Source organism: Penicillium solitum, assembly GCF_028829755.1.
Source record: "Penicillium solitum strain IBT 25940 chromosome Unknown utg000005l_segment0_segment0, whole genome shotgun sequence".
Classification (NCBI taxonomy): Eukaryota; Fungi; Ascomycota; class Eurotiomycetes; order Eurotiales; family Aspergillaceae; genus Penicillium; species Penicillium solitum.
In genome coordinates this window covers 1,233,756-1,260,196 of record NW_027072125.1, presented here as the reverse complement: position 1 = coordinate 1,260,196, position 26,441 = coordinate 1,233,756, and the positions used below count along the sequence as shown (strand labels likewise).

Below are 26,441 nucleotides of genomic sequence, written 5' to 3'. Positions count from 1 at the left end.
ATTCAAACGCAAGGCAATTGGTTCTTTAGGGCATCCGGACGAAGATCCACCGTCTCAAATTCTAACCCACTGACTTCGAAGACATGTCCTGGTCGCAAGGCCCCAGTGTAGATGTTCTCCTCGGCATGTGGATGGAACAGACCAGTCTGGTTACAGTTCAGAACCGTCTTCAAACCCGGAGGATCAGTCAATCGGAACACGCCCCAATCGGGGTTCTTGCTTGGAGCGCACACGATAGCAATACTCTCGGGGAGCATCACTTGGTAACCGCAATGCGTGTGTAGATCACGGGAGCTCATGAAACATGTCTGCGACGGATGTGTGTGGATCCAGCCGAGTGACATCAAATCCTCGGAGTCGCAGTAATCGAAAAGAGCGGATTCGTTGACCGTTTCGCAGGTGTCAGACGTCGCTGTTTGCTCGGGAATGACCAGCTTAGATATGAAGAGCGCGTTGGAAACAAGGGTACCACAAAGAATACCACATGTCTCAAGGTTGGCGCGGGTGTTAGGAGCAGCCAAGGATAAGAAGCGGGATCGGAGGTTCGCTGGCAAAAATACCGAGCGCAAGGGAGTGCCATTCTCGAGATAGGCTGAGGGTTTGAAGGTGTAACTGGAGGGATCGAGATCTGAACGTGCGGCGCTGGGTTCTTCGGAAGGTTGGATCTTCTGAGGCAGTGCCGGACCTGGTAATACCTTCGCCGGCCGCGATGGCACTGCAGCTGTTGCAGGATCATCGACAATGGATGCCCGGCTAGGCTCCAGGTGCTCCTTCGGAGGCAATATTGGAGGCGCCTGCCGTTCTGCATTCTTGTCTAGGATGGCAATTTGGCCTGGAGACACAGTGGGCTCCAGGGGCTTCTGGCGCGGCACAGTCGGATACTTGTACGCAGAAGTAGCCGACGAAGGAACCTCGGGCTCTTTGGCACGTTGGCCATAAGGTTGATTTGTGTGATCGAAATCGGACCTGATGTTCTGAACACGTCGACTTAGGTCATGATCGCCCGTATGAGAATCTGATTTCGTAGAATAGTCCCAATCTCCCCATACGCCAGCTGCGCGACGAGCTTCCCGCTCTTCGGTAGATGGCCCAGAAAGACTCTTTGAGCCACGGACGGTGGCTCGGCGGTTAAGCTCTGATTGGGCTAACTGTACGGCGAGATCTCGATTCTCCCCAGCTTCCAAGGGCTCTGCCACTCCGGCAAGAGCGGGATCCGGGACTTGTTCACGTGGTTCGGCGACGGTTTTGGCTTGTGAGGGCTGTTTCCGAGATTCGCGTTCCCGCATCAACTGAGTGTAACGCTCATACCGCTTATTGATTCGTGGCCTCAGAATCTCCAGCTTGCTAAGGTTTTTCTCAACCTCTTTCTCGGCTGCGACCAAGGCCTTGCGATCTTCCTCATTCTTTTTGGTATCGGGGTGTTTGGAAAGGTGGACCAAGATCAACTGAGCATGGCGAAATAGAATGAGATAGGCTTGCTCATCGTGTCCTTCGCGTTCGTAAATGTGGGCCTAACAAGTGAAGAAAAGTTAGCAAGTCCTAAGTAGTCATGATCCAAGTGCAGGCAACAAGTATAACCAACCTCACGTAGAAGCGTCGCGGCGGTCCTCAGCCAATACCGTAATGGAACGGAAGAGTTGTACTCGTAGTTCTGTGCTATTCGCGTAATATTCTCAACACTTTGAGGGGCAGTACCTCCAGTGGCCGCTCCCATCGCATTGGAAGCCATGGCAACAAGGTACGCTAAGGCAAGGGTAGGGGAGGATTAGGAAGCCAAGATAATGAATTTAAGCGTAGATCAAGCCTCAAATAGCATAGTGAGATGGTAGGAGCCTCCGAAAACTGGAAACGCCAGCGGCAATTGTGGGAGCCGCATCTAGGGCGACCTGGAAGATAAACCTGGTGAGGGGAGGTGGGATGGGAGGGAGCGGGCAGCTTGGTCTCTCCGCTCTCCTCTCCGCTCTTCAACGTAAATTGCAAAAAAAGAAAACAGCAAAGGAAATTCCACTCTCTCACACTATCTCCTTCGATTCGTACTCACTATCCCTCCATGCTATACTCATGATTCTTCCTGGCATTTGCCAGATCTTAAATAATGAGAACAATCGTCCCCCAACGAAAGCCGTTGGCGAGGTTTCCGGAGACGACAAGGCTTTACCCAGTGATCATGAAACAACGCGGAAAAGTCAAGACACGGCCGCAGTACGTGAGTGATGGGCTACTCGGTAGGTCTTGAGTCTCAGTCTCATACACAATGGGTACAAATATGCTCATGCGCTTTGAACTTTGCAGATGGTGTCCTCAAGCGCGTATCGCCCTACCTTCGCCACAACCCACCGGTAGACATTCTGGACCTCTGGCCTGGGGGTGGCTTTTTGTCATCTAAAGTCAATACACTTCTGGAGCCACGCCGCCATGTGCTTGTTGAACCAAATATTCATTTTCGCGGTCTTCTCACGCCACTTGTTGAGAGCAAGCCATGTTATAAGCTCATCGATGATCACATATATGGGAAATCCGATTGGGCTGATTTCTTCGCGACTCATCTTCCAGAACAAGGCCCTGGAAACCGAGAAAGCTCTGGGATTATCCCAAAGAATGATACACTCCTCGTCCTGGCTAATCCGCCTGATAGTGCCTCTGCGGCAGATCATTTTAAACCCAGTCGCTGGTTTCTCCACTTCATGAATACTTGCTTAAGACAAACTGATCTGAATTTGTACGGAACCGTACGAGTCCTTGCCACAATGCCCTCCGCCGACATCTCGCTTATGTTACCCCGGTCCGTTACGCAGCGCAGTCGAACTGGCGTATTCGCCGAGACCATAGGCTTGCACAACATAGAGCTTGCCAGTCCAGCTCAATTCGAACCCTCTCATCAATGGCAGGGCTGGGATGTCATAAACGACAACAGGAAGCTTGTAGCTACAAGAGCTGCAGCAAATGAAATTATCACTCCACCCAACAGAAACCTTCCTCCTGTGAAGCTGGTGCCAGAAATTGCTCACCGCGGGAGAAATAGCCAACCATATGAGCGTCGGGTGCAAACCCCGTTTCACGAGAAGCTCTTCGAGGCCATCGCTGCAGCAGATAAGCTGGGTATCAATTCGACCCTCGATACCACAGACCCTAAAGCCAAAGAATTAATTCGAAATCGAGGACTAGCATTGACAAAACTTGTCAGGGACAATTCAGCAAGTCACTTCCGCCAAAAGGTTGCCAACATAATACTTGAGCTTGATGAAGTGGGCCGGACATTTGCACGTGCGGCTGCGGATCCCAAAGAGAGTGTTGAGGGTCTGAAGGCTCTGGAAGATCGTATGGTATCTCTCAAATCGAGTTATACCACTTTGTGTGCAAGCCTTCACTTCGTCATGTTGGAAAAACATGATAATGCAATCGATGATCTCCGCTTGGCTAGACTCTGCAACCATGTCGATGATGGCAACCTGCTACATTACCGACGACCCTTTGAACCCCTATGCATCAGTCCGGATGAGATTTACCCTCGCGGGAGTGCGGATGAGCGCTCAGTCATATATTTCGAACCGAACCCCAACCCGCCCGTTCTGAAGAAGGTCTTTGACCTACCGACCCCAATGGTCCAACCAGTTCTCGATCGGTATTTTTCACTGCTAGCCTTGGTGGGCTTCCGTGGTAAGATGCCGGTCGCCGAATTCCTTGCAGCCACTTTCCCGTTAGAGCCTATCAATAATCATGTGCGGGATATTCCAAGCCTTGCTCACTTCGCCGAAAGACGACTCAAGCCTGGATGCGGGCCGATGCCCTTGCCGGATGGTTCGACGTCGGATCCAGCATTCACCTACCAGGAGAATGTGGACTATGATTTGAGTGGTGTTCGATTCCGCACTCTTTCTGCACAAACCATAGTAGAGATTGCGATCAAGTATGAGAAGCGTTCGGAGAAGCTCTCAATCATCGCGCTCAGCCGAGTTCTAGGCGGGGCATTGACCCAGGCTCAATTGGGAGATGATCTTATTAAAACGAAGATCAAATAGGGCCGGATTGGCACTGTGTATAACTCTGTATATTAGTATTTTGTACAAAAGGATATGTATGATTTTCGAACCCCGGAATGGGAATACATAATTGTGAATCTGACTGGAGTATTCTAGGGTTGCATGTGGTTGGTTGCATGCGGGCACGAGGTCGAAGGATTGGATGTCGCGTTGAGCCATGTAGAGTAAAGCGCATTGAGTAAAGATAGTCACAGACAGGACAAATATAAACATGAACAAGAACATCAATATCAATGCAAAGACAAAAACTAAAACTAAAAATAAAAATAAACATAAACATAAACATAAACATAATAGAAAAGGTTGACAGCCGTGGAGACGCATGCGGAGTACCTAGCATAGGATGCATTTGGGTTATCTCTACTCCGTAATAGTCTACCCTATTAACCTCGTATTATGTCCTATTTACCCTAACTTACCTATATAGTTATATAGGTAACTACATAGGTAACTAGGTAATTAGTTAACTAGATAACTAGTTAGTTAATAGATAATGCAACTAAATAAGTTAGTTAGGTAAATAACTAAATAATACATAACCCTAATACCCTAATCTTAAAAAAAATTAAAATGAAGTAGAAACCCAATCCCGATGATTTAATTTCCCGTTTGCACTCCACTGCCACCGTAGTATTTTACTGTCACGGTCACGCTCTATCTTTTTTCTATCATTTTGCTTATGTTCGAGACCGGACCAAGTGGGCCGGTTTTGGTATTATTTTTTTTTCCTTTGCTTTTTATGATTACTTTAATAGCCATGGCCTTTTTCCCAACAGTTATTCTTGTCTATATATTATACGGCCTGTAGGCCCAAATTGGTCTCATAAAAACGTGCATTCGCCACCCCATCATCATTATAGATCCAACCGTGGGTGAGGCTTAATTGCCTATCGCGAACTGTCCCGGTGGCGCTACTGATATCAGAACGAGTTCACTAGTCTCGGCGCTTCCCCCGAGAGAATATAGACCCTGATCTGCCCGCAAATCCTGCTGTCGAAGTTGCGCATCCACACTATGGCCAATCCCCCAGTCCAGTTGTCTCTCCAGACAGCCCAAAGCAAAAGCCCACCACTATCTACACAAGTCCCATCAAGTCTCACGCCACCCGTGACTCCCATAGCCAAGGAACGGCCCCCAAGATCAACTTTAAGCCCATTCCATGACTCAAAGACAGAGCCAACGCCGTCCATCTCCAAAGATAATGTCAGCACTCTGCAATTCACAGACGACCTCGAAATCTGCCATGACGAGAACAACCGCTCCTTCGAGTTCGGCCGCGGCGTCTGGAGCATAGTATACAAAGCGCGCTCATTGCCACGCCCCCAAACAACCCTCCCAGGCACACCCCCAAGCTCCCCAACCTCAAGATCGCAAGTGCTAGCCGTGAAAGCACCATTGCGCCGAGATGCGCGCCCAGTCCTGAGCGCCGAAGCAGCAACCCTAACTCGCCTCACCTTCATCCAAGGCCACGAACATTACATCGTCCCCTTCCACGGCTACCACGCCGAGCTAGGCGCACTAGTAATGTCCGCCGTCCCAAATTCCCTGGCAACATACATCGAAGACCAAGCAAAGATCGCGCGCACCCGTCAACCAGTAACAGCAACAATGTTCGACCCAGTCCAAGGCCCAGCTTCGTACCAGGAGCTCGCGCGCAAGCTAATCACCGGCCTGAACTGGCTGCACCAGGTCGCTGGTGTCGTCCACGGCGATATCAAACCACACAATATCCTCCTCCGGCCCATTGATACGGATGACTGCAGCGATGATGTCGCTTTCCCTTACGAGCCTCTCTTCGCGGATTTCTCTGCTACTGTTGATATCCCCGCGCACGAGGATGCGCCGGTTGATACGACGCGCGCGTCGATGTCGTCGTTCACGCCGCCCTTCACGGCGCCGGAAATGCTCGCTTCGCTGACGTCAACTGAGATCGCACCGACGCCTGCGTCGGATGTCTTCTCGCTTGCGGCTACGCTGCTGGCCGCTGCAACGGGTGATTTGCTACTTTATCCTAATATGAATCATCGGTTGCGGTTGGAGATGGCCAGGGCGGGGCATCAGATTATTGATTTCGCAAGGTCCGGAATGAGTGGGAGCCGGGTTCCGAAGAACGGGTTCGTTGAGCGGATTGTCAAGCCAGCTGTTGTTAAGGATCCGGCGATGCGGATTAAGACGCCGGATTGGGTCGAGCTTGCGTCTTCTTGATGCTGGAGATTTGTTGGAATCTTTTTGGTTATTTGTTTTTTTATTTGCATTGTCCATATACCCTGTTTAGATGGAGTTCAGTAGAACGTGTATGATTATCGGAGGGATTTTTATAATATGTTATCAAATCAAATAATACCTGGTGGGGCATACGGATATCAGTGTTTCATTCAAGAGTAATATCTCAAGAGTAATATCACATCATAGTAGCGAGTTCGGTTCGGAGCAGAGTAGTCATTCTCAAGTAGAGTAGCGAGTAGAAAGCAAACAACGCCAACGCCAGCAACCCCAAAACAAACCCACTCGACTTAATCAAGAAGACCCAGCATTACTGCCCCCCTCAACAAATCCCTTCAAATCAGCAACCCACATCTCAAAATTCGCCTCCAGCTTAGCCTTGTACATCCACCGCACCGCATAAACCAACCACCCAACCTGCGCCTCCCAATTCCGTACTTCTGTTCCACCCTCAACGGCAGTAATCTCATGCACGCGCTCCGCCTTCAAAAGCGACGGCGAAAACGAACCCGACGCTTCAGGGTCAGCGCACCAAACGATACGGCCGACCTCACCGGTCTCCGCATTCGGCGCTCTGAATTCACTGACGTAGACATGTACATCTGTTGCGGGCTGGGGCTTAGTGGAGGTTGAGTCCATGCGGACGTGTAAGGTGAATTTTGTCCCTTTTTGGAGAATTGGGGATAGGGTGTTTGCATTTGTACTTGTTGATTGGGTGGTTGGTGTGGCTGTTGATGCTGGTGTTGGGTCCGGTGCGGGGGTGGATGGAGATGGGTCTGGGGTTGGCTGGGAGCGGATGGATACGCGTGGTACGAAGGTGTTCCAGCTTGGCCAGGTTGAGGTGTTTGTTAGGGCGGCCCAGACTTCTTCAGAGGGGGCGGTTATGAAGGTTGAGCTGCCGATGTGGAGGGTTGCTTTATCGATAGGGATGCTGGGGGTGGCGCGGGTGGCGTTGGTTGGGTCTGTGAGGGTTGCCATGATAATTGGGGATTTGGTGGCGATGGTTTAGGATTGAGAAGGAAGGGAGGTGAGGAGGACAGGAAGGTAGGCAGATAAGAGTCAGAGGAGTAGGTTTTGTGCAACACTAGGCTTCCAGAGTAGTAGCTCGGATGTCGTTTGCGTCCGGGCCGATAAGCTTTGATACATTCCAAGGTTGCTGATAAGATGCGATATGATAAGAGATAAGATTATAGATTATAGATAAGATGATTGAAGTACCTATGAAGCTTGGAGTGCAAATGAGAAAATAGCCCTACCTTAGTAGGTAGTATGTATAACCTTCTCCCCACATATAGGTGATGGTGATTTCAAGGCTAACATTGGGAGGATGTGTGGAATTTGACGCTATTCGCTTTACAAACTACGGCGTATATATATATGTTGATTTGATGTATCCTTGAACTTGATCTCTTCCCGTTTCTTTTTTTTAGCTCGATACGTTTTGTCCGGCAGTCATGACAAGATTCAATATTATGTTAGGGCTTAAGATAAAGCACCTCGCCCCTGAAGTTATTCCCAAGTATCTACCAGTACAGTACCCACACGAAACTATGGCATGTTTGAACAGTCATACCGGAGAGCTCTAAGATGCACGAAATCATAGGGTTAGTTCCAATATATCTGAAATTATCCCTACTTTGCGTCCAAACAGTTTCATAAGCTGTACGAGCTTGAATGCAGGATCGAAGGACCAATCGTTTCAAGAGGATGTCTACTACAAATCAGATGGGCCAACCCATCCCAAATTGATACCAAATGGGACCTTGGAGCCATATTAAGTATGATTATACCTCCAATTCCCTTGCTATGGGAGATTCTTTGCTCTTTCCTTTTATTCACATTTGGCCCATCTCCGCTCCTTCCTATAATGTTGCTCCTTCCTCAGAACTGCTGTACATAAACAAAACTCCATCATCCCCCGGCCCTCCCTCTTCTTCTTCTTCCTCTTCTTCCTCTTTTCGTCCCATACACTCTTTCATCCAACACTCTTTAATTTATATATTCATTGTTCGACTACACTCATTCTAGTCTTCTTACTGTCTCTTCAACATGCAGCATACTACTCCACCTCCGGTCTTTGTCCAAGCCTCTCAACTTCCTCCCAACTTCATTCTCCGGCCTCGACCCCGATTCTGCATCCTGCGTCCCGGAGGTTTCTGGACGCCTCTGATCCCACTTGACGAATTGCCTTCTTGGCTGGAGATTTGCAACTGGGCCCCTGACATGTACATGGGAATGTACCCGGCGTCAATGACCTTCATACCACGAGAAGGGGAATATGACGTTCTCTGTCATCACTGCTCGCACGGTGTGGACTCACTGCACCAGAGCGTCTCCGAACGAGGAGCTTCTTCTGTTGCGGCCGACAATGATGCCTCGGCCAAAGACTGTCCTGTCTCACCGAAGGCCGATAGAAGTGGTGCAGCTTCCTTGCCTACCGTGCTCCATCATGACCCACCAAACCAATTCTTGGAGCAGCCTCCTTTTGGTGCACTTCTCCAGGCCCCTTTTGTTGGAATGTGTATGGTCGACATGAACTCACAGTATCCGGATATTGCTCCAGACTCTTCTGGACTAAAGCGACGTTTGAGCATCGAGAACTCGATTCCTCGTCAGGTCTTTGGTGCAGTCGGCGTTGGCAGCCCTCCTCTTTCTGTGGCCAACTCGGGGAATGCTCGCAGGCCTGAGTTCACTTATACACATGCACATGATGCTGGATCGTTTCCCAAGCCCCAGCGCGTTGCATCACTACAAAACGAAAGCCTTGTATCAATGCAAAGTGGCAGTGTTGCCTCCACTCGATCTCTCACAGTTGCTGCCATTGAGCACATGAAGAGGATGCGAATAAGAAGGATCTCCCGTGGAAGCAGTTTGCATGCAAGCATCAGTGTCGCAGAAGCGAAGAGTCTGTCCCAGGTCTCAGGCTCAAAGATCTCAAAGGTTTCAAAGATTTCAAAGAATTCCAAGGTTTCTCAAATATCCTCCATCCGTGTTATCTCAAAGCATCGTCGAAAGGTTATACTGCGTCGTCGACGCGCGGAAGAAAGGAAGGCCGATAGATCACGGCAACTAGCGACCTCAATGGAAGCGCTGACGCTGAAGCCAGAGCAACCGAATTCGGCTACCAAGAGACGCGATCGACGTGAGCGCATGATGCAACGCAGAAAGCAATCTGATCGTGGCAAGCAACCTTATCGAAACATGATGCGAATTCCCAATTGGAGCCCGGATATGTGCAAGCACTGAATGATGATTGAAAGTTGTCTGTACAAGACATGAAGCTGTATCACTGTCTTTATTGTTGCACTTGTTCACACAAGTTTCTTTTGACTGGGGTCTGGTCTATAGATATATGTCCTTCTTTTCCATGTCGCTTTGGTGGGAGTGGCTTTCTTCCATTCCATTCTTGCTTTCGGTTGCCTTTTTTTTTTGTTCTCAGCTGAGGCCTGGTAAACTGCCTCTCCTTCCCCTTCACGTTCCCTTTTGGTGTTCTTGCTTTCGGCAAGGTTTTGTGTTCGTTTGGCCATTTTGCTTTTCTCAAGTAGATAGTCGATGACCTTGCGTCTTGTTTCCCTTCGTTGTTTTGTTCCCAGCTGGCTCTCGGTGGCATTGCCTCTCGTTTCCTTTCGGTATTCAGAAGTGGCTTTCCGTTAATAAAATGGTCTTTCGCTTGCTCGTTTTTTATTTTCGACTGTCTCCCAGTTGATGATATTGTCTCTCACTTTCCTTCGCAGAATCCAACCAGAATTGAATTCAAGTATTCCATCTTTCCAAGTTCACTGCTAGATGACTACTGACTCTTCGTTTTTTTTTCTCGGGGATTAAAGGATGTTGGAAGGCATGAAAACAAGATTGAAGATAAAAGAAAAAGCAAAGAAGATACGAGAGCTCCCGAGGTCCACATGGGCCCAATCAGGAAAGTGTCCGCAACCCCCGCACTATACTCCAGGACTAATTGATAGCCTTCCCAACCAGGCCACTTCACACACCATGAAAGTGAAAAAGCCCCGTGGCATTCGGCATGACCGAGACTGTGGTCGCTGCAAAGTCCGAGGGGTCAAATGTGACCTGAACCGACCCCGATGTCAAGCCTGTCTCCAGAGTGGAGAAGCATGCAACTATCCGCACCGGGTTGTATGGGTAGATGACAAGAAATCGAAATCACCAAAAAGCACTTCAAAAGTTCCCAATGAAGAAATACACATTGAAGTTGCCACCAAGTCAGCATCGATTATCAATCTATACGGCTTCGTCGACCTCCTGGACACATTCTGCCAACAACTTCAATCCAGCAGCCGTGACATCCCAGAAGAAGGAATCCAACTGATTTCACGCACGCTAAGCTTTGCCCGCTCGCGCATCCAAGATGCGAACAACAAAGAATCCCTCCAGTCGCATCTGGTGGCCTTGACAAACCTGAGTCAAGTTATCCAGTCCGCGCACCCAATCGCGCTCTTTGGAATCGCCACTTTCGCCATGTTTGAAGTATGCTGCGGATCCTTTGGCAACTGGCATTGCCATCTCCAAGGCGCACGCTCCCTGTTAGATCTACACTGTCAACATAAGGCTGATCTGGACAACCTCTGCGACGAGATCGCCGGTCTAGCCGATGTCCTCGCCTATCTAGTGTGGTTTGATGTTACAGGCGCCCTCGTCAGAGAAAGTCCATTAATCTTCGAAGACTGGCATCGCGAAACCTTATCTGCCGGATTCTTCGACTCAGTCGGATGTCCACCAGATACGTTCGATCTATTTGTTTATCTGGCGAAACACCGCGACCATGATGGAATCCGCACAATGGAGCTCAGTTCCCGAGCAATGGCCCAAATACTACAGCTCAATGCGGGCGACTCAACGGACCGCAATCTTGCTGCGACCGTGTATAGAGGGGCCGCGGCAATCATGGCGTTCAGTCGTGCCGGAATGACTATGGGTGGCGATCCCCCCGCATCGACATATCATTCAACCGTAGTCTCCTCCATGGTAGATCGAGCTTGCCAGGCTATCGCGGACATCCCTTCTACATCGAGGTTCTACGTACACTTAGCTACCCCCGCATACTTGACAGGGATGAGTGCCTCGACAGCACGACAGTGCGAGATAATCCGAAACTACTGGCGGAACTGCCAGTCGTGTGAGTTCCCTCGTTATCCGGACGCCGAGGCCCAATGTGAGAGGAGGTGGAGGATATTTGGTGTGGGGGTTATCGTCGATTAGATAGCCTTCCTAATCGGGTAACCCATCTTACTTCTTATCTACCTACATAGTACCCAAATAGGCCTTGAACAGATATAAAGGCCCTGTTATAACCCGATTTCCTATTTTTGTAGCTCTTCTAGTTCGACCATAAACATAGAAATTCCCCGATGGCTACTTCGTACCAAGACCGTTGCGCTCAAAAGCGCGCTGACCAGCTCTCCCTCATCCTCCCCGAATGGCGCTTAGATCCCGTTCCCTCCATAGAATCCGCCCCAGACGCTTTGGAATATCTGCGTCGTATTCTCAGTCCAGAGGAACTGGCTCTCACAGAAGAGACCGATATCGCCGTCCTTCTCCGCAAGCTTTCATCCGGAGAACTCTCATCTCTAAAACTGACTCAAGTCTTCGCTAAACGTGCCGCCCTCGCCCACCAACTCACAACATGCTGCACGGAGATCTTCTTCGAGGAGGCCTTTGCCGTCGCACAGGAACTAGACGACTACCTCGCTAAGACGGGGAAAACTATCGGCCCTCTACACGGATTACCAGTATCCATCAAAGATTTATTCTCCGTTCAAGGAGTAGACACTTCAATTGGTAAATTACCCTGCCCATTCCTCATTTTTAATTATCTGCATACTGACAAAAAAAATTCAAAATTCAGGCTGGGTCGGCCTCACCAACAACCCAGCAAAAGCAGATAAATCCGTAGCGCGCACACTCCGCCGTCTCGGCGCCGTCCTCTACGTGAAAACCAATCTGCCACAATCAATGATGATGTCCGATTCTTATAACCATGTCTTCGGTCAATGCGTCAACCCCTTTAACCGCGAGCTGATTTCCGGTGGGAGTTCTGGCGGCGAGGGATCGCTTATTGCTGCGCGCGGAAGCGTGCTTGGGATTGGTACCGACTTAGGTGGTTCAATTCGTATTCCTGCGGCGCTGTGTGGACTTTATGGATTGTCGCCTAGTCCGGGGAGACATCCGTATGAGAGGGGAAAGTGAGTTTATTTCTCTGTTTTGTTCTTTATTTGTTAGCTTGTCGAGAGCAAGGAAGGAAGAAAGTGCTAATTTCGATAATGTATAGCCCAGGGCAGGATATTGTGAGATCCGTTGCTGGGCCTATGGCCTGTAGTCTTACGACTATTGAGAGGTATATGGAAGTTTTGCCGGAGGCGAAGCCGTGGGAGGTTGATCAGCATGTCGCGCCTGTGGCGTGGAGGAAGGAACTGGCTTCTCCTGGTGCGAAGAGATTGAGGATTGGTTTCTTGGTTGATGATGGTGTTGTCAAGGTTCAGCCACCGATTGCCAGGGCTATGCGTGAAGTTATTGGGGCGCTGAAAGCGGCGGGACATGATGGTATGATAACTGAAAACAACCTCTCCAATGGCTACTATGAAGCATCTATTAACACCCCTTAGTGTTTGAGTGGGATGCCTCCTCGCATGGTTATGCGTACGAGCTCTGGGCAAAAGCAATCTTCTCTGATGGCGGCGAGGGCTGTCGACGACAAATTGAAAAGACCGGCGAGCCGCTTGTTGAGGGTATGCTCGTTGGTAAACCCGAGGATACTTTGACTACCAGTCAGACGCATCAGGTGAGGAATCCCTGTCTTAGGACTTTGGTTACTGCCTGCTAACATATATCGCAGCTTAATGCGGATAAATACAATTTCGAATCGGCATATCTCGATAGATGGATATCCTCCGATCTCGACGCATTGATCATGCCCAATACTTCATGGGTGGGATACAAACCGTGGACGTGGGTTAAGTCCAGTGCATATGTGGGATACACAAGTATCTGGAATTTCCTTGGCTATGCTGCGTTGGCAGTGCCGGTGACGACTGCTTCAAGGACGAAGGATATTCCGGATGAAGAATGGCTGGCCCATGTTCCGAGGAATGATAGTGATAAGTTTAATAAGCAGCAGTGTGAGTACATCCAATATTGGAACCCTTTTGGACAATGCTGATCCGTGTTTAGATGATATCAATCTAGTCGAAGGTATGCCTGTTGGCATACAAGTTGTTGGCGGCCGGTTTGGTGAAGAGAAGTGTGTTGCTGTAGCCAAGGCGATTGAGCAAGCCATGCAAAGGAGGATTGCCCCACGGGCAAGTCTTTGACATCACATATAGGTCCATGGTCATCTGCTTCTTATTCGCACTAGTTACGTTTACTACTAGTAACGTTTCCACATAGGTCCTTACCGTCAGTTTTGACGACAGGGGCATAACAGAACACTATATATATCATGTTTTTTAAATGATCCACGTGCGCTAAATACAACATGATCCAAGCTATAAGATTAACATTGTCATTCATATCGTCACTATATGCAATTACATCACGGGCTTTGTTGATGGTCAATATATACAAACCAAACTCGCAGCAATTTCAAATAGGAGCATTCATCCTGTCCTTATAGTCCGGGAATTCGAAATCCCCCAAATCACCAAAATCTCTCTGAACACTAGGACTCGAGCATGGCTTCGCATGCGCAGTCTTACTCCTCGTTACCCCCTCCCCCATCTCAATATCGAAACGAAGACTTCTCGCAGAATGAGACCTGGGAACAGGAGGAAGGGTATCAGACTGTATCCTTAACTCTCGTTTAACCCGAATCCCCTCCTCATTCTCATGTTCATCTTCATTCGTATCGACCTTGGAAATACTAGCAGAGTAACTCGCCGGTTCGGGACTGAAGAGTTCATTACACCAGATGCTGCCATCTCGGCGGAGAGGCTCACTCATCTGAGTTCTATTGGAATGACCCTTAGAGGCCCGGGGGTGTATCGGTCGAGGGAGGAAGAAGAATGAGAACATGCGGGAGAGGAGTGGATGGAGTGGTGGCAGACAGATGCAGATGATGGATACGTTTGCTTCGAGGAAGGACCAGAGTGCTGCTTGGGCATTTGCATCTGTTGGTGTGTTAGTTTTTGTTTTTCTTTTTCTTCATTTTGCATATTGCAGTATGTGAAAAAGAAGTTGTATACTTACAGGTCAAGTCTCCTCCGGCAACCATGATGCTCAATGGATACATGCGCGCGGAACTGGTGGCAACAATACTATAAGAAAAGTCAGCTTAGTTCCTGAGATCAACCACAAATGAGTTAGTTCGACTTACATGATCCCAAGACCGAAAACCACAAGTATTCCCCATTTTTGTCTTGTCGGTAGTTGTAACTTCCATAACAGCGGCATGGGCAAAATCAAAATCACCAGATCGGTAAGAGTCTGGAGGGCCCCATTGGTGAACCAGACAGGGCCGGCGGGTAGACATTTTGTGTTGCGGACCTCTTCAGACGTACTCCAGAAGGCGTTGACAGGGTTACAGAAGAAAAAGCCACTTAGTGTCGTCCATAGGCCTATGATACCGAGGCAGCCCATTAATATGTAGGTAGCCAAGCGAAAGGGACGGGGACGGAAGAGACGGGTGTAGAGGGCCAATGCGGAGAACTTGGCTAGGATCATGGTCATGTTGTAAAAAGGGACTGAAAGCCATAACCACTGCGATTTGGCTTTATTAGTGACTTGTCCCATAGCAGAGGGGTCCCTTTTCGTACAAATAGTTGGCGCTCAACATCATCTGCCGATAGTTCTGACGTAGGGATGCCGATGCCATATTCTCGTTCTGTGGATGAAATTTTTAGATACTGTATACTAATATGAGACTGCTGGGATGAACCACTTACCAAGAATTATAAAGGCGAAGAGTGCTACGTCCACGAGCTTTGATAGATAATTAGCGTTGTACCCTCACTCCCCACATCGTCTGAAAGACGTATATTGTCGTGATATGAATAGTATATGGAAATACATACCAATGCACCTATTATAATCAGGTCATCTAGTCCAGGAGCCTTCACCACGTAGACCCGAGTGTATAGCCGGAGGGCGACAGTCAAAATCGCCAGGCCCATAAAGGCCGAAGTGACGATCACAACGTACATTCAATCGGCAAGAGAGTCAATTGATAAATCTTAAAAATATCAACTGGACTTTAGTGGAAAGCCGTAGAGTAGACATGTGTCATTGTATTGAACGAAATGCAGTGTGAATGTGCACCAGTACCGCCATCAGACTGCCACTGAATACTGAGTAGGTATAATCGTCGAATTGCAAGTAAGGAAGTTTAATTTAAGTAGAAAATGAAACACAAGAGAGAGAAGAGATGAACGGTCTTAACCCACACACATCCAACACTCTACCCGAGACGAACACAAGTTTGGCAGCAAAATCTGCGTCAGCTTCCATGAATTCAACACCCAAACCCCTTTCTTCCAATCAAGATTCACTCTCCTATGGTTGGTACAACCATAAAAAGAAGACCAAAAAGACGAAATGGCCGGATTAGGAAACAAAGATAACCACTTGCGTCAAGACCTCGCTCTAGGTCGATCGCTACTAAAGCCAGAAGCAGGTGATTGGCTGTCCGAATAGAGTTGTGGGTCCCCCGTAGGCGACCCACATCCTAATTGGTTCGAAGGTTTTGGATTGTTAGGTAACGACCTTACCCCGTAACTCTGGAGAAGGTAACCGGGGCAGTCTGGCCAGATATCACATTATCAAGTTGAACATCCTTGTTTGACTTTTACTTGGAACACCTTCTGTATGGATGTTTGCTGGCTTAGGGTTTGGGATTGAATTTCGGTGCTTGAACGTGAAACTATCATTTCCTTATTGAGATCTGCCTGATTCGTGCTGACTTCGGTTATATGCTTCTCTGATTCTTGAAACACAATGTGGCGTTGGTGACGTTTGGAGTGGTTAAATTGTATGTCCCCTGCGATCGACAAAGGAGAACTCTTTGCCCCTGCGGAAGTGAGCTATGGACTGTGGTAGCACGTGGAAGAAGCATGGAACCTAAAATTAACACGATACATACTGTTTTAGAAACTAGTTGCCTACAATCTACTGATAGAAAAAAAAGTATACAGAATGACAATTCAATTGCAAACTATACAAAAATGACCAATCAAAATTAGGCCAATATCTTTCCGCTAGGGATTCTAAAACGGGAGTATCTCATCAAATTTTGCAGCAAATGGGGAAAACAATCTACAGGCGAGCCTTGAGGTTGGCCTTCAGCCTCCGCTCAACGGCAGCCATGTACTCGCCAGTGGTAACCCAAGCCTCGCGGTCCTTGCGGCCACAGGCGAGAGCCAGATCCTTAGTCATGATAGCCTCATCATTGACGACTTCAACGCAGGCACGCTCAAGCTCCTCGGCGAAGGTGACAACCTCGGGGGTGTTGTCGAGGACACCACGCTGGACGAGACCACGGGTCCAGGCGAAGATGGAGGCGATGGGGTTGGTGGAGGTCTCGTTACCCTTCTGGTGCTCGCGGTAGTGACGGGTCACGGTTCCGTGGGCGGCCTCGGACTCGTAGGCATCGCCGTTGGGGGTGGCCAGAGCGGAGGTCATCAGACCGAGAGAGCCGAAGCCCTGGGCGACGATATCGGACTGGACATCACCGTCGTAGTCTGAAGATACGTGTTAGATACGAAACAAAGAGATAAACCAATACGGGATAGACGGAAAACTCACTCTTAAGAGCCATGACGAAGCCACCCTCGGACTTGATCATCTGAGCGACCATGTCATCAATGAGACGGTGCTCGTACCAGATGCCCTTGGCATCGAAGTCCTTCTTGTACTCCTTCTGGAAGATATCCTCGAAGATGTCCTTGAAGCGACCATCGTACTTCTTGAGGATAGTGTTCTTGGTGCTCATGTAGAGGGGAAGACCCTTCATGAGAGCCATCTTGAAGGAGGAGTGGGCGAAGCCAGCGATGGACTCATCGGTGTTGTACTGGCACTGGGTGATACCACCACCCTGGAAGTCGTAGACCTGGACGCGCTCGGGCTCACCACCGGTAGGGGTGTAGACCAACTCGAGCTTACCGGGGCCAGGGATGACACGGTCCTGGGCACGGTACTGGTCACCGAAGGCGTGACGGCCAATAACAATAGGCTTGGTCCAGCCAGGGACCAGGCGGGGAATGCGGGGAATGACAATGGGCTCACGGAACACGGTACCGCCACTAGATGGATCGTTAGTGAACGGTCAAAGCCAATCGGGTTGAGTTTACTCACAGGATGTTGCGGATAGTGCCGTTGGGGGAGAGCCACACTAGAAATGATTAGCTTCTTTTGTGCTACACAAAACGGACGTCGGCCGCTGAGCTTAATGGGCTTACTCTTCTTCAGGTTGAACTCCTTAACACGGGCCTCATCGGGGGTGATGGTGGCGCACTTGACACCAACACCGTACTTCTGAATGGCCTCGGCGGCATCAATGGTAACCTGGTCATTGGTCTCATCACGGTACTCAATACCCAAATCGTAGTACTTGAGATCAATATCGAGGTAAGGCAGAATCAACTATAGGCAGCCAATTAGTATCAAGCACAAATCCGAGCCGGCATGTAATATGACGCATCAACTGCATGCACACCTGCAACGGTGACGATCGTGCAGGCCAAGCCCGGTCGAGGAGGGGACGATAGGCTTACCTTTTCTCTGATTTCTTGCCAGATAATACGAGTCATCTATGTTCACGAAAATCAATTGGTTAGCATGTGTCAAAATGAGTTTCAAAGCCTAGGGCGGCGTCATCATCCGATTGACACATGTGTTATCGTGATATTCCCCGTGTTTCCCCGCGTTTTCGACGAAAACACGCAACCCGAGCACGAGGATGTACGGGCTTGTGAAACAGGCTGATTGAAACTTTGAACTATAAAAGGAGGAGTTGTCCCATACCTCATCACCATCCAACTCGACCACAGGGGTCTTGACCTTGATCTTGGTTTCGGAAGCCATAGTGCGGGTTTGAGTGAGAGACGAAGGGATCGATCCGGACCAGCGGGAAGAAGCAGCAACTCGATTAGTTCGTTGAGAGAGGGAGGTAGAGGAGATATTTCTCTTGGAAGAAGAAGTAAAGGAAGAAGAAGAAATAAGACGAGAAGTAGAAGAGAGAGGGGCAGGAGGGGTCGCAAGGGACCGACGAGCGAGTGCGGAACTGGACCGGAGAGCGTTCATCGTGGGATAGCTAAGAACGTCAGCGCCAATTTCGCAGGTTTTGTTTGGCTGAGCGGGATGTAAGTCGCCTCACTCGCTGATTACAGCCGAGGGAATGAGGTTCGGCAGAAAGGAAAGTGTGGAGTCGGGAAATTTCCCGGAGAAAGGGTAGAGAGAAGATGCGATTTCCGGGACTTGGGTAAGAGGAAACCGGGGCAATACGGGAATTTGATCGGAATAGGATGAGTAAGGCAAATAAACAAGGGGATAATTACCGGTAAAGAGATTCAAGAGTGTTTAAAGAAGGGTAGAAGAGGAAAAAGCCTTGTCCGGTGTAATGGAGGTTGGGGAGCTTATGAACAACTCCGCAAAAAGAAGCGCCGAAGCCGGACAGTCACGAGATATTGAAGACTTTTGAAACGGTTTGGAATGTTTTGGAGACCATTTCACGTGGATTTCTTTGTTTCTTTAAATCTTTCTATTCAATTTGTCCTGACTCATCGATCTAACCCTTTCTCAGCTAAAATTTTACTTCAAGCTCCATCAACCGACCCGCTGAAGAAAGCTATATGCGGTGATAGAGCGGTTCCCGGAGAACGGAGCTCAACTCCGGCCTTGACCGGCCCTCCCTTTTTGACCCCGGAAAAGATCCAACCGAATTGTACGATTTATATGGAGATCCAAAAAAATATATATATTGATTATGATGAATATTGTCAAAATGAATTTCACGTGTCCAATTGCCCCGGATTGCGCTGTGTTGAAAAATCTCCATCTAAGGGCCCGATCAGACGCCAATTATCGTATGTGTTGAAAGAATCGAAATTCTGAACAGTGGTATATGCAAGCTCCAAATATCTCCCTATCTATATCGTAATCTAGAACAGTCCATCGATATCACCAGTCTCGGTGTCAATGTCCACATTGAGGTAGCCGGGGGCAGTGGGCAGTCCGGGAATGGTCTGGATGTCGGCAGCCAGAGCGTAGCTATAGTTATATTATTAGCGTGTTGAAATCCCACAAAATGCAGGAACAAAAACTTACAGGTATCCAGCGCCCACAGCCAATCGAACGTCCCGAATCGGCACAGTGAAGCCGGTGGGGGCGCCCTTAAGGGCTGGGTCGTGACTGAGTGAGTACTGAGTCTTGGCGATACAGATCGGCAGGTTAGAGAACCCTTGCTTGGTGTAGGTGTCGACCTTCTTCTGGGCCAATTCACTGAACTCGACCTTCTCAGCGCCATACATGGCCTGGCCGATGCGCTCGATACGCTCCTGAATAGTGCCATCCAGTCCGTAGAGAAGCTTGAAGTCCTTCTCCTTGGAGCTAGCGGTCATGACAGCCTTGGCCAGATCAACAGCGCCGGCTCCACCCTCGGCCCAATGGTTGGCAGGGACAGCATCCTCGGCACCAGCAGCGATCGCCTCCTCCTTGATGACGGCAATCTCAGCATCGGTGTCAGTCTCGAATTTGTTGATCGCGACCACCACCGGGACGCCGTACTGCTTGGCGTTGGCAATGTGCTTCCGCAAGTTGACACAACCCTTGCGGAGAACATCCACATTCTCGGTACGGTAAACCTCCTGGAGAGGGGCACCGGGCTTGATCTCGGGGCCGCCGCCGTGGACCTTCAGCGCACGGACAGTAGCCACAATAACGACAGTGTCCGGGACCAGACCAGAGGAGCGGCACTTGATGTTAAAGAAGCGCTCACCACCCATGGTGAAGTCAAAGCCAGCCTCAGTGACCACGAAACCGGTCTTGGCTTCATGATCCTCATCAGGCTCAGTACCGGCAAGCTTGAGGGCAAGCTTATCAGCGATGGCAGAGCTGGCGCCAATACTGATGTTGGCAAAGGGACCAGCGTGCACCATCACGGGAGTACCTTCCAAACTCTGCATCAAGTTTGGCTTAATGGCATCCTTCATCAAGGCGGCGAGGGCACCACCGGCACCAATGTCGTCGCAAGTCACGGGGTCGCCGTTCCTAGAAGTGGCAACCACCATACGACCCAGTCGCTCACGCATATCCTCCAAGTCGTTGCTCAGGGCAAGAATGGCCATGCACTCGCTAGCGACGGAAATATCGAAGCCAGTCTCGCGAGACAGACCCTTCTCGGTAGGGGCCACGCCGACAGTGATACCACGCAGGTGACGATCATTGACATCGAGAACGCGGCGCCAAGTGATGGTGTCCGGGTCGATATCTAGTCGGGCAAAGCGGGTAATTTCCTCCTCGGTAAGATCGTCTGGGTTAGTCTTCTCGATACCCAGCTTCTTCAGGCGTCGGAACATGATGGGCTTGAATTCACGTGTGCCCTTGCTGGCAGGGACAAGACGCTTGTAAAGAGGTCCGTCTTTCTGAGTGGACTCGTGGAACATGCGAGTCTCAATAGCCGCAGCGAGGAGGTTGTTCGCAGCGGTGATGGCGTGAATGTCTCCAGTAAGGTGGAGGTTGAACTCGTCCATGGGAATGACCTGACTGTAGCCTCCACCGGCGGCGCCACCCTTGATGCCGAAGGTAGGACCTTGGCTGGGCTGACGGACGTTGGCAAAAGAAATACGGTTCAGGTGGGCACCAAGTGCTTGAGTGAGACCTAATGTGGTGGTTGACTTGCCCTCACCAAGAGGTGTGGGTGTGATACCGCAGACTAAGATGTATCTTCCGTTGCGGCGGTGGGAAAGGCGGTCCAGCAAACTGAGGCTGATCTTGGCCTTGGTGTGGCCGTAGGGCTCCAACTCATGAGGGGCAATACCGATCTCAGTGGCAACCTGGGTGATGGGCTTGGGGTACTGAGCCCGTGAGATAGCAATATCGGAAGGCACAGGGGTCTGTAGGCGAATGGGAAGAGGAGTGACGTGGCGGTCCTTCTGTTTCTCAAAGTAGCCCTTGGCGGAGTGGACCACGTTCTTCAACAACATAGCCACGGTCATAGGACCAACACCACCGGGGACGGGAGTGATCTGTGAGGCCACCTGGGAAGCAGACTCAAACTCCACATCGCCGACCAGTCGCTCACCGGACTTCTTGGTCGCATCAGGCTTGTAGTTGATACCAACATCAATGACAACAGCGCCGGGCTTCAACCAGTCACCCTTGACAAGCTCGGTCTGGCCAATGGCCGCCACAACAATGTCAGCGTTCTTCACAATACGGGCGATATCCGGTGTCTTCGAGTGGCAGACAGTAACAGTAGCATCGGCGTTCTTGAGCAAATAGCTGACCGGGCTGCCGACGATGTCGCTACGTCCCAGGACGACTGCCTCCTTGCCGGCGGGGTCTACGCCGCTTGCCTTGAGTAGTTCCATCACCGCCAGAGGGGTGCAAGGAGTGAACAGCGGGCGACCGCCTCGCTTAGCCAACTCGCCGATATTGATCGCGCCGAACCCATCAACATCCTTCTCGTCTGAAACGGCGGATGTGATTGCATGCTCAGACATGTGGCTTGGGAGGGGCAATTGAACGAGGATGCCGTGAATCGCGGGGTCATTGTTGGCTCTGGTGATCTCTTGGATGACCTGCAGCTCCGTGCTCGATTCGGGAACGTTGATCAGGGTGCAGATGATGTTGGCCTAGTAAATAAAGTGAGATAATGCCTCGAATATCCCAAACAGCAAGTCATACCTCTTGGGCGGCCTTCAGCTTCATGCGCACATAGGTACCTAAGGAACATTAGTCCAAACGATCTTTTCGTACTGTTTATAGATAAACCAACTAGAATCGGATCGGTTGCCGACTAAATAGAATCATCATGTTAGTATGCAACACTTCTATAATCACACTCGAGGACGGGCACGGGCATGCTTACCCTGGAAGATGACCAGGTTCGGCTTGAATCTAGGGTTGGTCACTTGAATCTGCTCAATCTCGGACTTCAACCCCTGGCGAATGCTCTTCGCGATGGCAGTGCCATCAATCTTGGCGGCAGCCATGGCTGACCCGGAAAACGTTCGGGAAGTTGAGATAGCGGGGCTGATAGGGGAAAAATTGACGTTCACTAAAGAGGACTCGATTGACGATGAACGAGATCGTCTGACTCCTTGGACAGAGGAATAGTTATAGGAAAAAGAACGAGATAGGAGAGGAAGATTTCGGAGACGAGTGCCCGCACGCACTTGGAGATAAAAAGTGCAGCGGGGTAGGGCAGCGGGGACGAATGGCATGAATTATTGCTTGTTTGGGGCGAACCCTCGGAGTTGCTACCGGCGTTGCGAAAAGATATCAACCAATTTAGGCCTTGATTTCACATGCACCGCTCCGGAGATATACTGAAGCCAAGCCAATCCTTTCAATTTCGAGATATTCCCCTCACATTCACCTCAACTATTGCTTTGTCTGTAATTAAGCTCATGCGGAGAGTCGGGGAGTTTCCCGGCCATCTCCTAGTTTCTGCCTGAGGCATAATTTCCTATCTGAGCCGCATGAGTCATCCGGGACGCATTAACCTGTTCGGGACCACCAGTTAGGGCTTAGGGGTCGCCAGATATCAGTCACGTGTAGATATCGGAATACGGATTATATTAGCCTCCGATTGAGGCTTGGCATTGAGGGCCGAGTGTGCGATGAAATTCACTAGTCAAAGAAAGTGAGGTTGACGAGGTTGACCCCCCCCAAAAAGCCACTCCGCCTTACCCCTTCTGAGCCGAGCGTCTCAGATTTTTCCCCTCCGATACTCCATCTCGAATTTCCTAATCACCTCACCCTTCAAAATGCGGCCTATTTTGCTTTCCGGCCATGTGCGTTGACTTCCTCGAAATCTTGCATGGATCCACAGAGACTGACCGCAGCCAACTATAACAACAGGAGCGGTCCCTGACCCAAATCAAGTTCAACAGCGATGGCGATCTCCTCTTCTCCGTCTCGAAGGATAAGATTGTCTGCGCATGGTGGTCCGCCAACGGCGAGCGTCTCGGTACCTACAACGGCCACCAGGGTGCTGTCTGGACAGTCGACGTCAGCCCCAACACTATTCTTCTTGCAACCGGATCAGCAGACAACACCGTGCGTCTATGGAACATCAAGACTGGCGAGTGCGTGAAGGTGTGGGAATTCTCGACAGCCGTCAAGCGCGTGGCATTCTCCCCCGATGGAAGCAGACTTTTGGCAGTGACGGAAAAGCGCATGGGTTTCAATGGTACTATCGCGATTCTCGATATCAACTACGGCGAAAACCTCAGCGCGCAGGCCACCGAGCCTACCTTGACCATCGTTTGCGAGGAGAGCAAGGCCACCGTGGCGGGGTGGAGTTTCCTGTCCAAGTACATCATTGCGGGGCACGAGGACGGCAGTGTCAGCCAGTATGATCCTAAGGTATGCTTTTTGGGAGGGATGATTTCAGGTGACTTGAGGAGCGTGAAATGCTAATGCCATCTCTAGTCTGGAGAACAAGTCGAGAACGTGCAAATCCACGAATTCGATAGCCAAATAACCGACATTCAGTTCGCACCCGATCGTCTGTCTTTCATTACCGCGTCGAAAGACAAGTCAGCCAAGGTATGTTCTTTTGCAGGTCATTCTATAAGGCAATCCGGGCTAATAACATGCAGCTCCTGTCCTCCCGCAACCTCGCCATCCTCAAAACCTATATCTCCGACACTCCTCTCAACACTGCTAGCGTGACACCCAAGAAGGACTTCGTCATTCTGGGTGGTGGTCAAGCCGCCATGGATGTCACCACCACCTCCGCCCGCCAGGGTAAATTCGAAGCTCGCTTCTACCACAGAGTGAGTACAAATATGCGTTCAAACGACTAAACTCGCCACATACTAATAATCCTATTACTCAGGTTTTCGAAGATGAGTGCGGCCGCGTTCGTGGCCATTTCGGTCCCCTTAACACCATTGACGTTCACCCCGCCGGTACCGCATACGCCTCCGGTGGTGAGGACGGATACGTCCGTGTCCACCACTTCGACAAGTCATACTTCGACTTCATGTACGAGGTCGAGCGGGAGCAAGCGCGGAAGTAAAGAGGGGATGTGGTGAAGAAAGTTGGGATGCGTCGTGTGTATGTGTTTACGAGGCGAAAAGACTTGGGATAGATCCCCCGAGTCCCGCATACGGAATGGGATGACCTTCCGGTCCACGATTTTCTCATTTCATTGATTCCATGATCAATCGGAGTTGGTACCTTGTGTTTGTGTCTTTGTTTAATAAAAAGATGACATGGTTCATTTTTGAGCTCTTATGTCTGTCCTGGTCCTCCGCAAAAGAGATGAAAATCGGGTAAATAGACAAAATCAAAGCTTTGCAAATCTTCAAATTGCGTTCAGACAGCCCAGCTGGTATCGAAAAGAAGATGAGGATAGGAATTAGCATAGTTCCGCATCCCTATGTAGGAACGAAGTATTGCATATTTCCAGTGCCCACTTTGTATATAGGCTAGGTAGGCTTTCCTATGTGTGCAATGATGTGCGAGGTATAAAACCACCCCATCGATCTACTCAAATTTACACTTAGATGCCAGTTACAAATAGAAAAACAGATTGATAATATCAAAAAGTGAGGTATCTCATTTATACAATTTTTTTTCGTGATATCTTCTCTAAACCCGTTTCCCATGCAAGGCCAGCGCTAATCCGACCAGCAGAAAAGAAACCCGTAGAAAAAAACAAAAAAAAAAAGTGACGTCTCATGAAAATGGAGAAGGAACATGACAGTCATAGAGCGCAAAAAAGCAAATGCAGAAAAAACTTTGGAATTTGCCCCAGTCTCATTCCCGAAGGGATAAAGACCACGGACTCAACCCCATCTATTTCTTCTTGGGGAACTTTTCAGAGCCGATGTCTGAACCACGCAGCTTAATGTTCAGCACACGCTCCATGGATCCGAGAACCTTCTGGTCGGGGGCGGCGGTTCCGCGCTCGAAATCCTGGATAATGGTGATGGTGGTGTTGCACTTGGTGGCGAGTTCCTTCTGGGTCATCTTGTAGCCCTCCTCGGTACGGCGTCTCTTGATGGCATCAGCGACGGCGTAGCCGATGGTCTTGGGCTTGACGATGTCGTCGCTGCGATCGACCTTGGTCAAGTGTTGGCCTTCGGGGGCACCTGCCTTGGCGCCCTGGCGAGTGTGTTAGTGGATATTCAAGGTAATTTTCGGGGGTTCAAAGGAGATTTCACGTACAATGTTACCGGTGGTGTACTTCTTCTCAGTGAAAACGCTACCGGAGCGCTGGGCAGCGTTCAGGGCACTCTTGCCCTTGACGACGGTCTCGCGGGGCTGAGCGCCAGCTCCGCGGAACTTGCTGCCGATCTTGGTGGTGCTTTCCCAGTCAGACATTTTGAAAGGAGATTGTTTTGGGGGGGGTGTGGGTGGTTGAGGTTGGTAAAAATGATAGCAGAGCGTGGAGGGAGATGACGTTGGTCGTGTGAGGGTCAAGAGAGAAATGCAATTTATATCGATGACACAGAAGCTTCTCGAGGGAGGGGATCCCGCGCTAGTCCGCTTTGGGTCTAGCGTATATCTGGCTCAAAGGCGTCTGCCCTTGTTCGTATTGTGGCTCGGCTTTCTTTTGCATTTGAAATCATTTACGATTTCTATCGGTTCTGTATGACTCTTTCGGTTTGTTGCATGGCTTTGCCTCTTTTCTAGGGGACCTCAATGGGGTCTTGGGGGTTCGCTATACCCATCGGCAATTCCCCCACCACGTCGATTGCCACAGCCACTTGCGTTATACACACTATTTCATACATTCCAGACCCTTATTGCGACAATTTTCAGATTTAACACAGGCTTAAAATTGTTCTTCACCAATATGATGTCCCCCGATCATCTTTGTATAAAACATACAGATATAGTCCGCTTCAAACCACCGGCAGAACAATGATGTTATTCGACCCACAACTTGATGTCATAAGGCCTTCTGCGCACATTTCCAGCCCTAATCACAGATATCATAGGAGAAAGGCAACAAAATCTGCCTTGAAAGAACCAATCGCCATTCTCAAACGACAT

The 26,441-nt window shown here is 49.7% G+C and overlaps 12 protein-coding genes across 12 annotated transcripts; 6 read left to right on the top strand and 6 right to left on the bottom strand.

The window, feature by feature from the left end:
* Nucleotides 1–2: 2 nt before the first annotated feature.
* On the bottom strand, nt 3–1,729 carry N7455_008095 (putative endosome-associated ubiquitin isopeptidase (AmsH); the record flags this gene model as incomplete). Its single annotated transcript, XM_040955554.2, has 2 exons — nt 3–1,511; nt 1,583–1,729. 2 exons carry the CDS (start codon nt 1,727–1,729, stop codon nt 3–5), a joined length of 1,656 nt encoding a protein of 551 aa, XP_040813916.2.
* Nucleotides 1,730–2,038: 309 nt separating this feature from the next.
* Nucleotides 2,039–4,086, top strand: N7455_008094 (uncharacterized protein). Its single transcript, XM_040955647.2, has 2 exons — nt 2,039–2,225; nt 2,293–4,086. Exons 1-2 carry the CDS (start codon nt 2,096–2,098, stop codon nt 4,017–4,019), a joined length of 1,857 nt encoding a protein of 618 aa, XP_040813995.2. The 5' UTR covers nt 2,039–2,095; the 3' UTR covers nt 4,020–4,086.
* A 968-nt stretch (nt 4,087–5,054) lies between these two features.
* Nucleotides 5,055–6,245, top strand: N7455_008093 (protein kinase domain-containing protein; the record flags this gene model as incomplete). Its single annotated transcript, XM_040955614.2, has 1 exon — nt 5,055–6,245. The coding sequence occupies one exon, from the start codon at nt 5,055–5,057 to the stop codon at nt 6,243–6,245; it is 1,191 nt and encodes a 396-aa protein (XP_040813831.2).
* Nucleotides 6,246–6,557: 312 nt separating this feature from the next.
* N7455_008092 (SRPBCC domain-containing protein) lies at nt 6,558–7,241 on the bottom strand (the record flags this gene model as incomplete). Its single annotated transcript, XM_040955586.2, has 1 exon — nt 6,558–7,241. The coding sequence occupies one exon, from the start codon at nt 7,239–7,241 to the stop codon at nt 6,558–6,560; it is 684 nt and encodes a 227-aa protein (XP_040813882.2).
* A 1,071-nt stretch (nt 7,242–8,312) lies between these two features.
* N7455_008091 (uncharacterized protein) lies at nt 8,313–9,509 on the top strand (the record flags this gene model as incomplete). Its single annotated transcript, XM_040955543.2, has 1 exon — nt 8,313–9,509. The coding sequence occupies one exon, from the start codon at nt 8,313–8,315 to the stop codon at nt 9,507–9,509; it is 1,197 nt and encodes a 398-aa protein (XP_040813925.2).
* A 744-nt stretch (nt 9,510–10,253) lies between these two features.
* N7455_008090 (Zn(II)2Cys6 transcription factor) lies at nt 10,254–11,480 on the top strand (the record flags this gene model as incomplete). The annotated part of the gene is made up of 1 exon (XM_040955621.2): nt 10,254–11,480. One exon carries the CDS (start codon nt 10,254–10,256, stop codon nt 11,478–11,480), a length of 1,227 nt encoding a protein of 408 aa, XP_040813964.1.
* A 149-nt stretch (nt 11,481–11,629) lies between these two features.
* Nucleotides 11,630–13,588, top strand: N7455_008089 (uncharacterized protein; the record flags this gene model as incomplete). Its single annotated transcript, XM_040955567.2, has 6 exons — nt 11,630–12,059; nt 12,127–12,463; nt 12,550–12,821; nt 12,884–13,059; nt 13,114–13,396; nt 13,449–13,588. 6 exons carry the CDS (start codon nt 11,630–11,632, stop codon nt 13,586–13,588), a joined length of 1,638 nt encoding a protein of 545 aa, XP_040814024.2.
* Nucleotides 13,589–13,859: 271 nt separating this feature from the next.
* N7455_008088 (uncharacterized protein) lies at nt 13,860–15,415 on the bottom strand (the record flags this gene model as incomplete). Its single annotated transcript, XM_040955724.2, has 6 exons — nt 13,860–14,383; nt 14,463–14,530; nt 14,590–14,972; nt 15,029–15,096; nt 15,158–15,194; nt 15,287–15,415. 6 exons carry the CDS (start codon nt 15,413–15,415, stop codon nt 13,860–13,862), a joined length of 1,209 nt encoding a protein of 402 aa, XP_040813854.2.
* Nucleotides 15,416–16,523: 1,108 nt separating this feature from the next.
* N7455_008087 (NADP-dependent isocitrate dehydrogenase) lies at nt 16,524–18,509 on the bottom strand (the record flags this gene model as incomplete). The annotated part of the gene is made up of 6 exons (XM_040955699.2): nt 16,524–16,948; nt 17,013–17,509; nt 17,562–17,598; nt 17,666–17,849; nt 17,981–18,016; nt 18,231–18,509. 6 exons carry the CDS (start codon nt 18,507–18,509, stop codon nt 16,524–16,526), a joined length of 1,458 nt encoding a protein of 485 aa, XP_040814008.2.
* A 694-nt stretch (nt 18,510–19,203) lies between these two features.
* Nucleotides 19,204–22,651, bottom strand: N7455_008086 (C-1-tetrahydrofolate synthase; the record flags this gene model as incomplete). Its single annotated transcript, XM_040955584.2, has 5 exons — nt 19,204–19,475; nt 19,533–22,060; nt 22,113–22,150; nt 22,204–22,224; nt 22,297–22,651. 5 exons carry the CDS (start codon nt 22,649–22,651, stop codon nt 19,367–19,369), a joined length of 3,051 nt encoding a protein of 1,016 aa, XP_040813886.2. The 3' UTR covers nt 19,204–19,366.
* A 546-nt stretch (nt 22,652–23,197) lies between these two features.
* tif34 (translation initiation factor eIF3 subunit i) lies at nt 23,198–24,456 on the top strand (the record flags this gene model as incomplete). The annotated part of the gene is made up of 5 exons (XM_040955599.2): nt 23,198–23,224; nt 23,292–23,798; nt 23,865–23,981; nt 24,035–24,211; nt 24,274–24,456. 5 exons carry the CDS (start codon nt 23,198–23,200, stop codon nt 24,454–24,456), a joined length of 1,011 nt encoding a protein of 336 aa, XP_040813837.1.
* Nucleotides 24,457–25,238: 782 nt separating this feature from the next.
* On the bottom strand, nt 25,239–25,766 carry mbf1 (multiprotein-bridging factor 1; the record flags this gene model as incomplete). Its single annotated transcript, XM_040955723.2, has 2 exons — nt 25,239–25,547; nt 25,611–25,766. The coding sequence occupies 2 exons, from the start codon at nt 25,764–25,766 to the stop codon at nt 25,239–25,241; spliced, it is 465 nt and encodes a 154-aa protein (XP_040813965.1).
* Between the last annotated feature and the right edge of the window lie 675 nt (nt 25,767–26,441).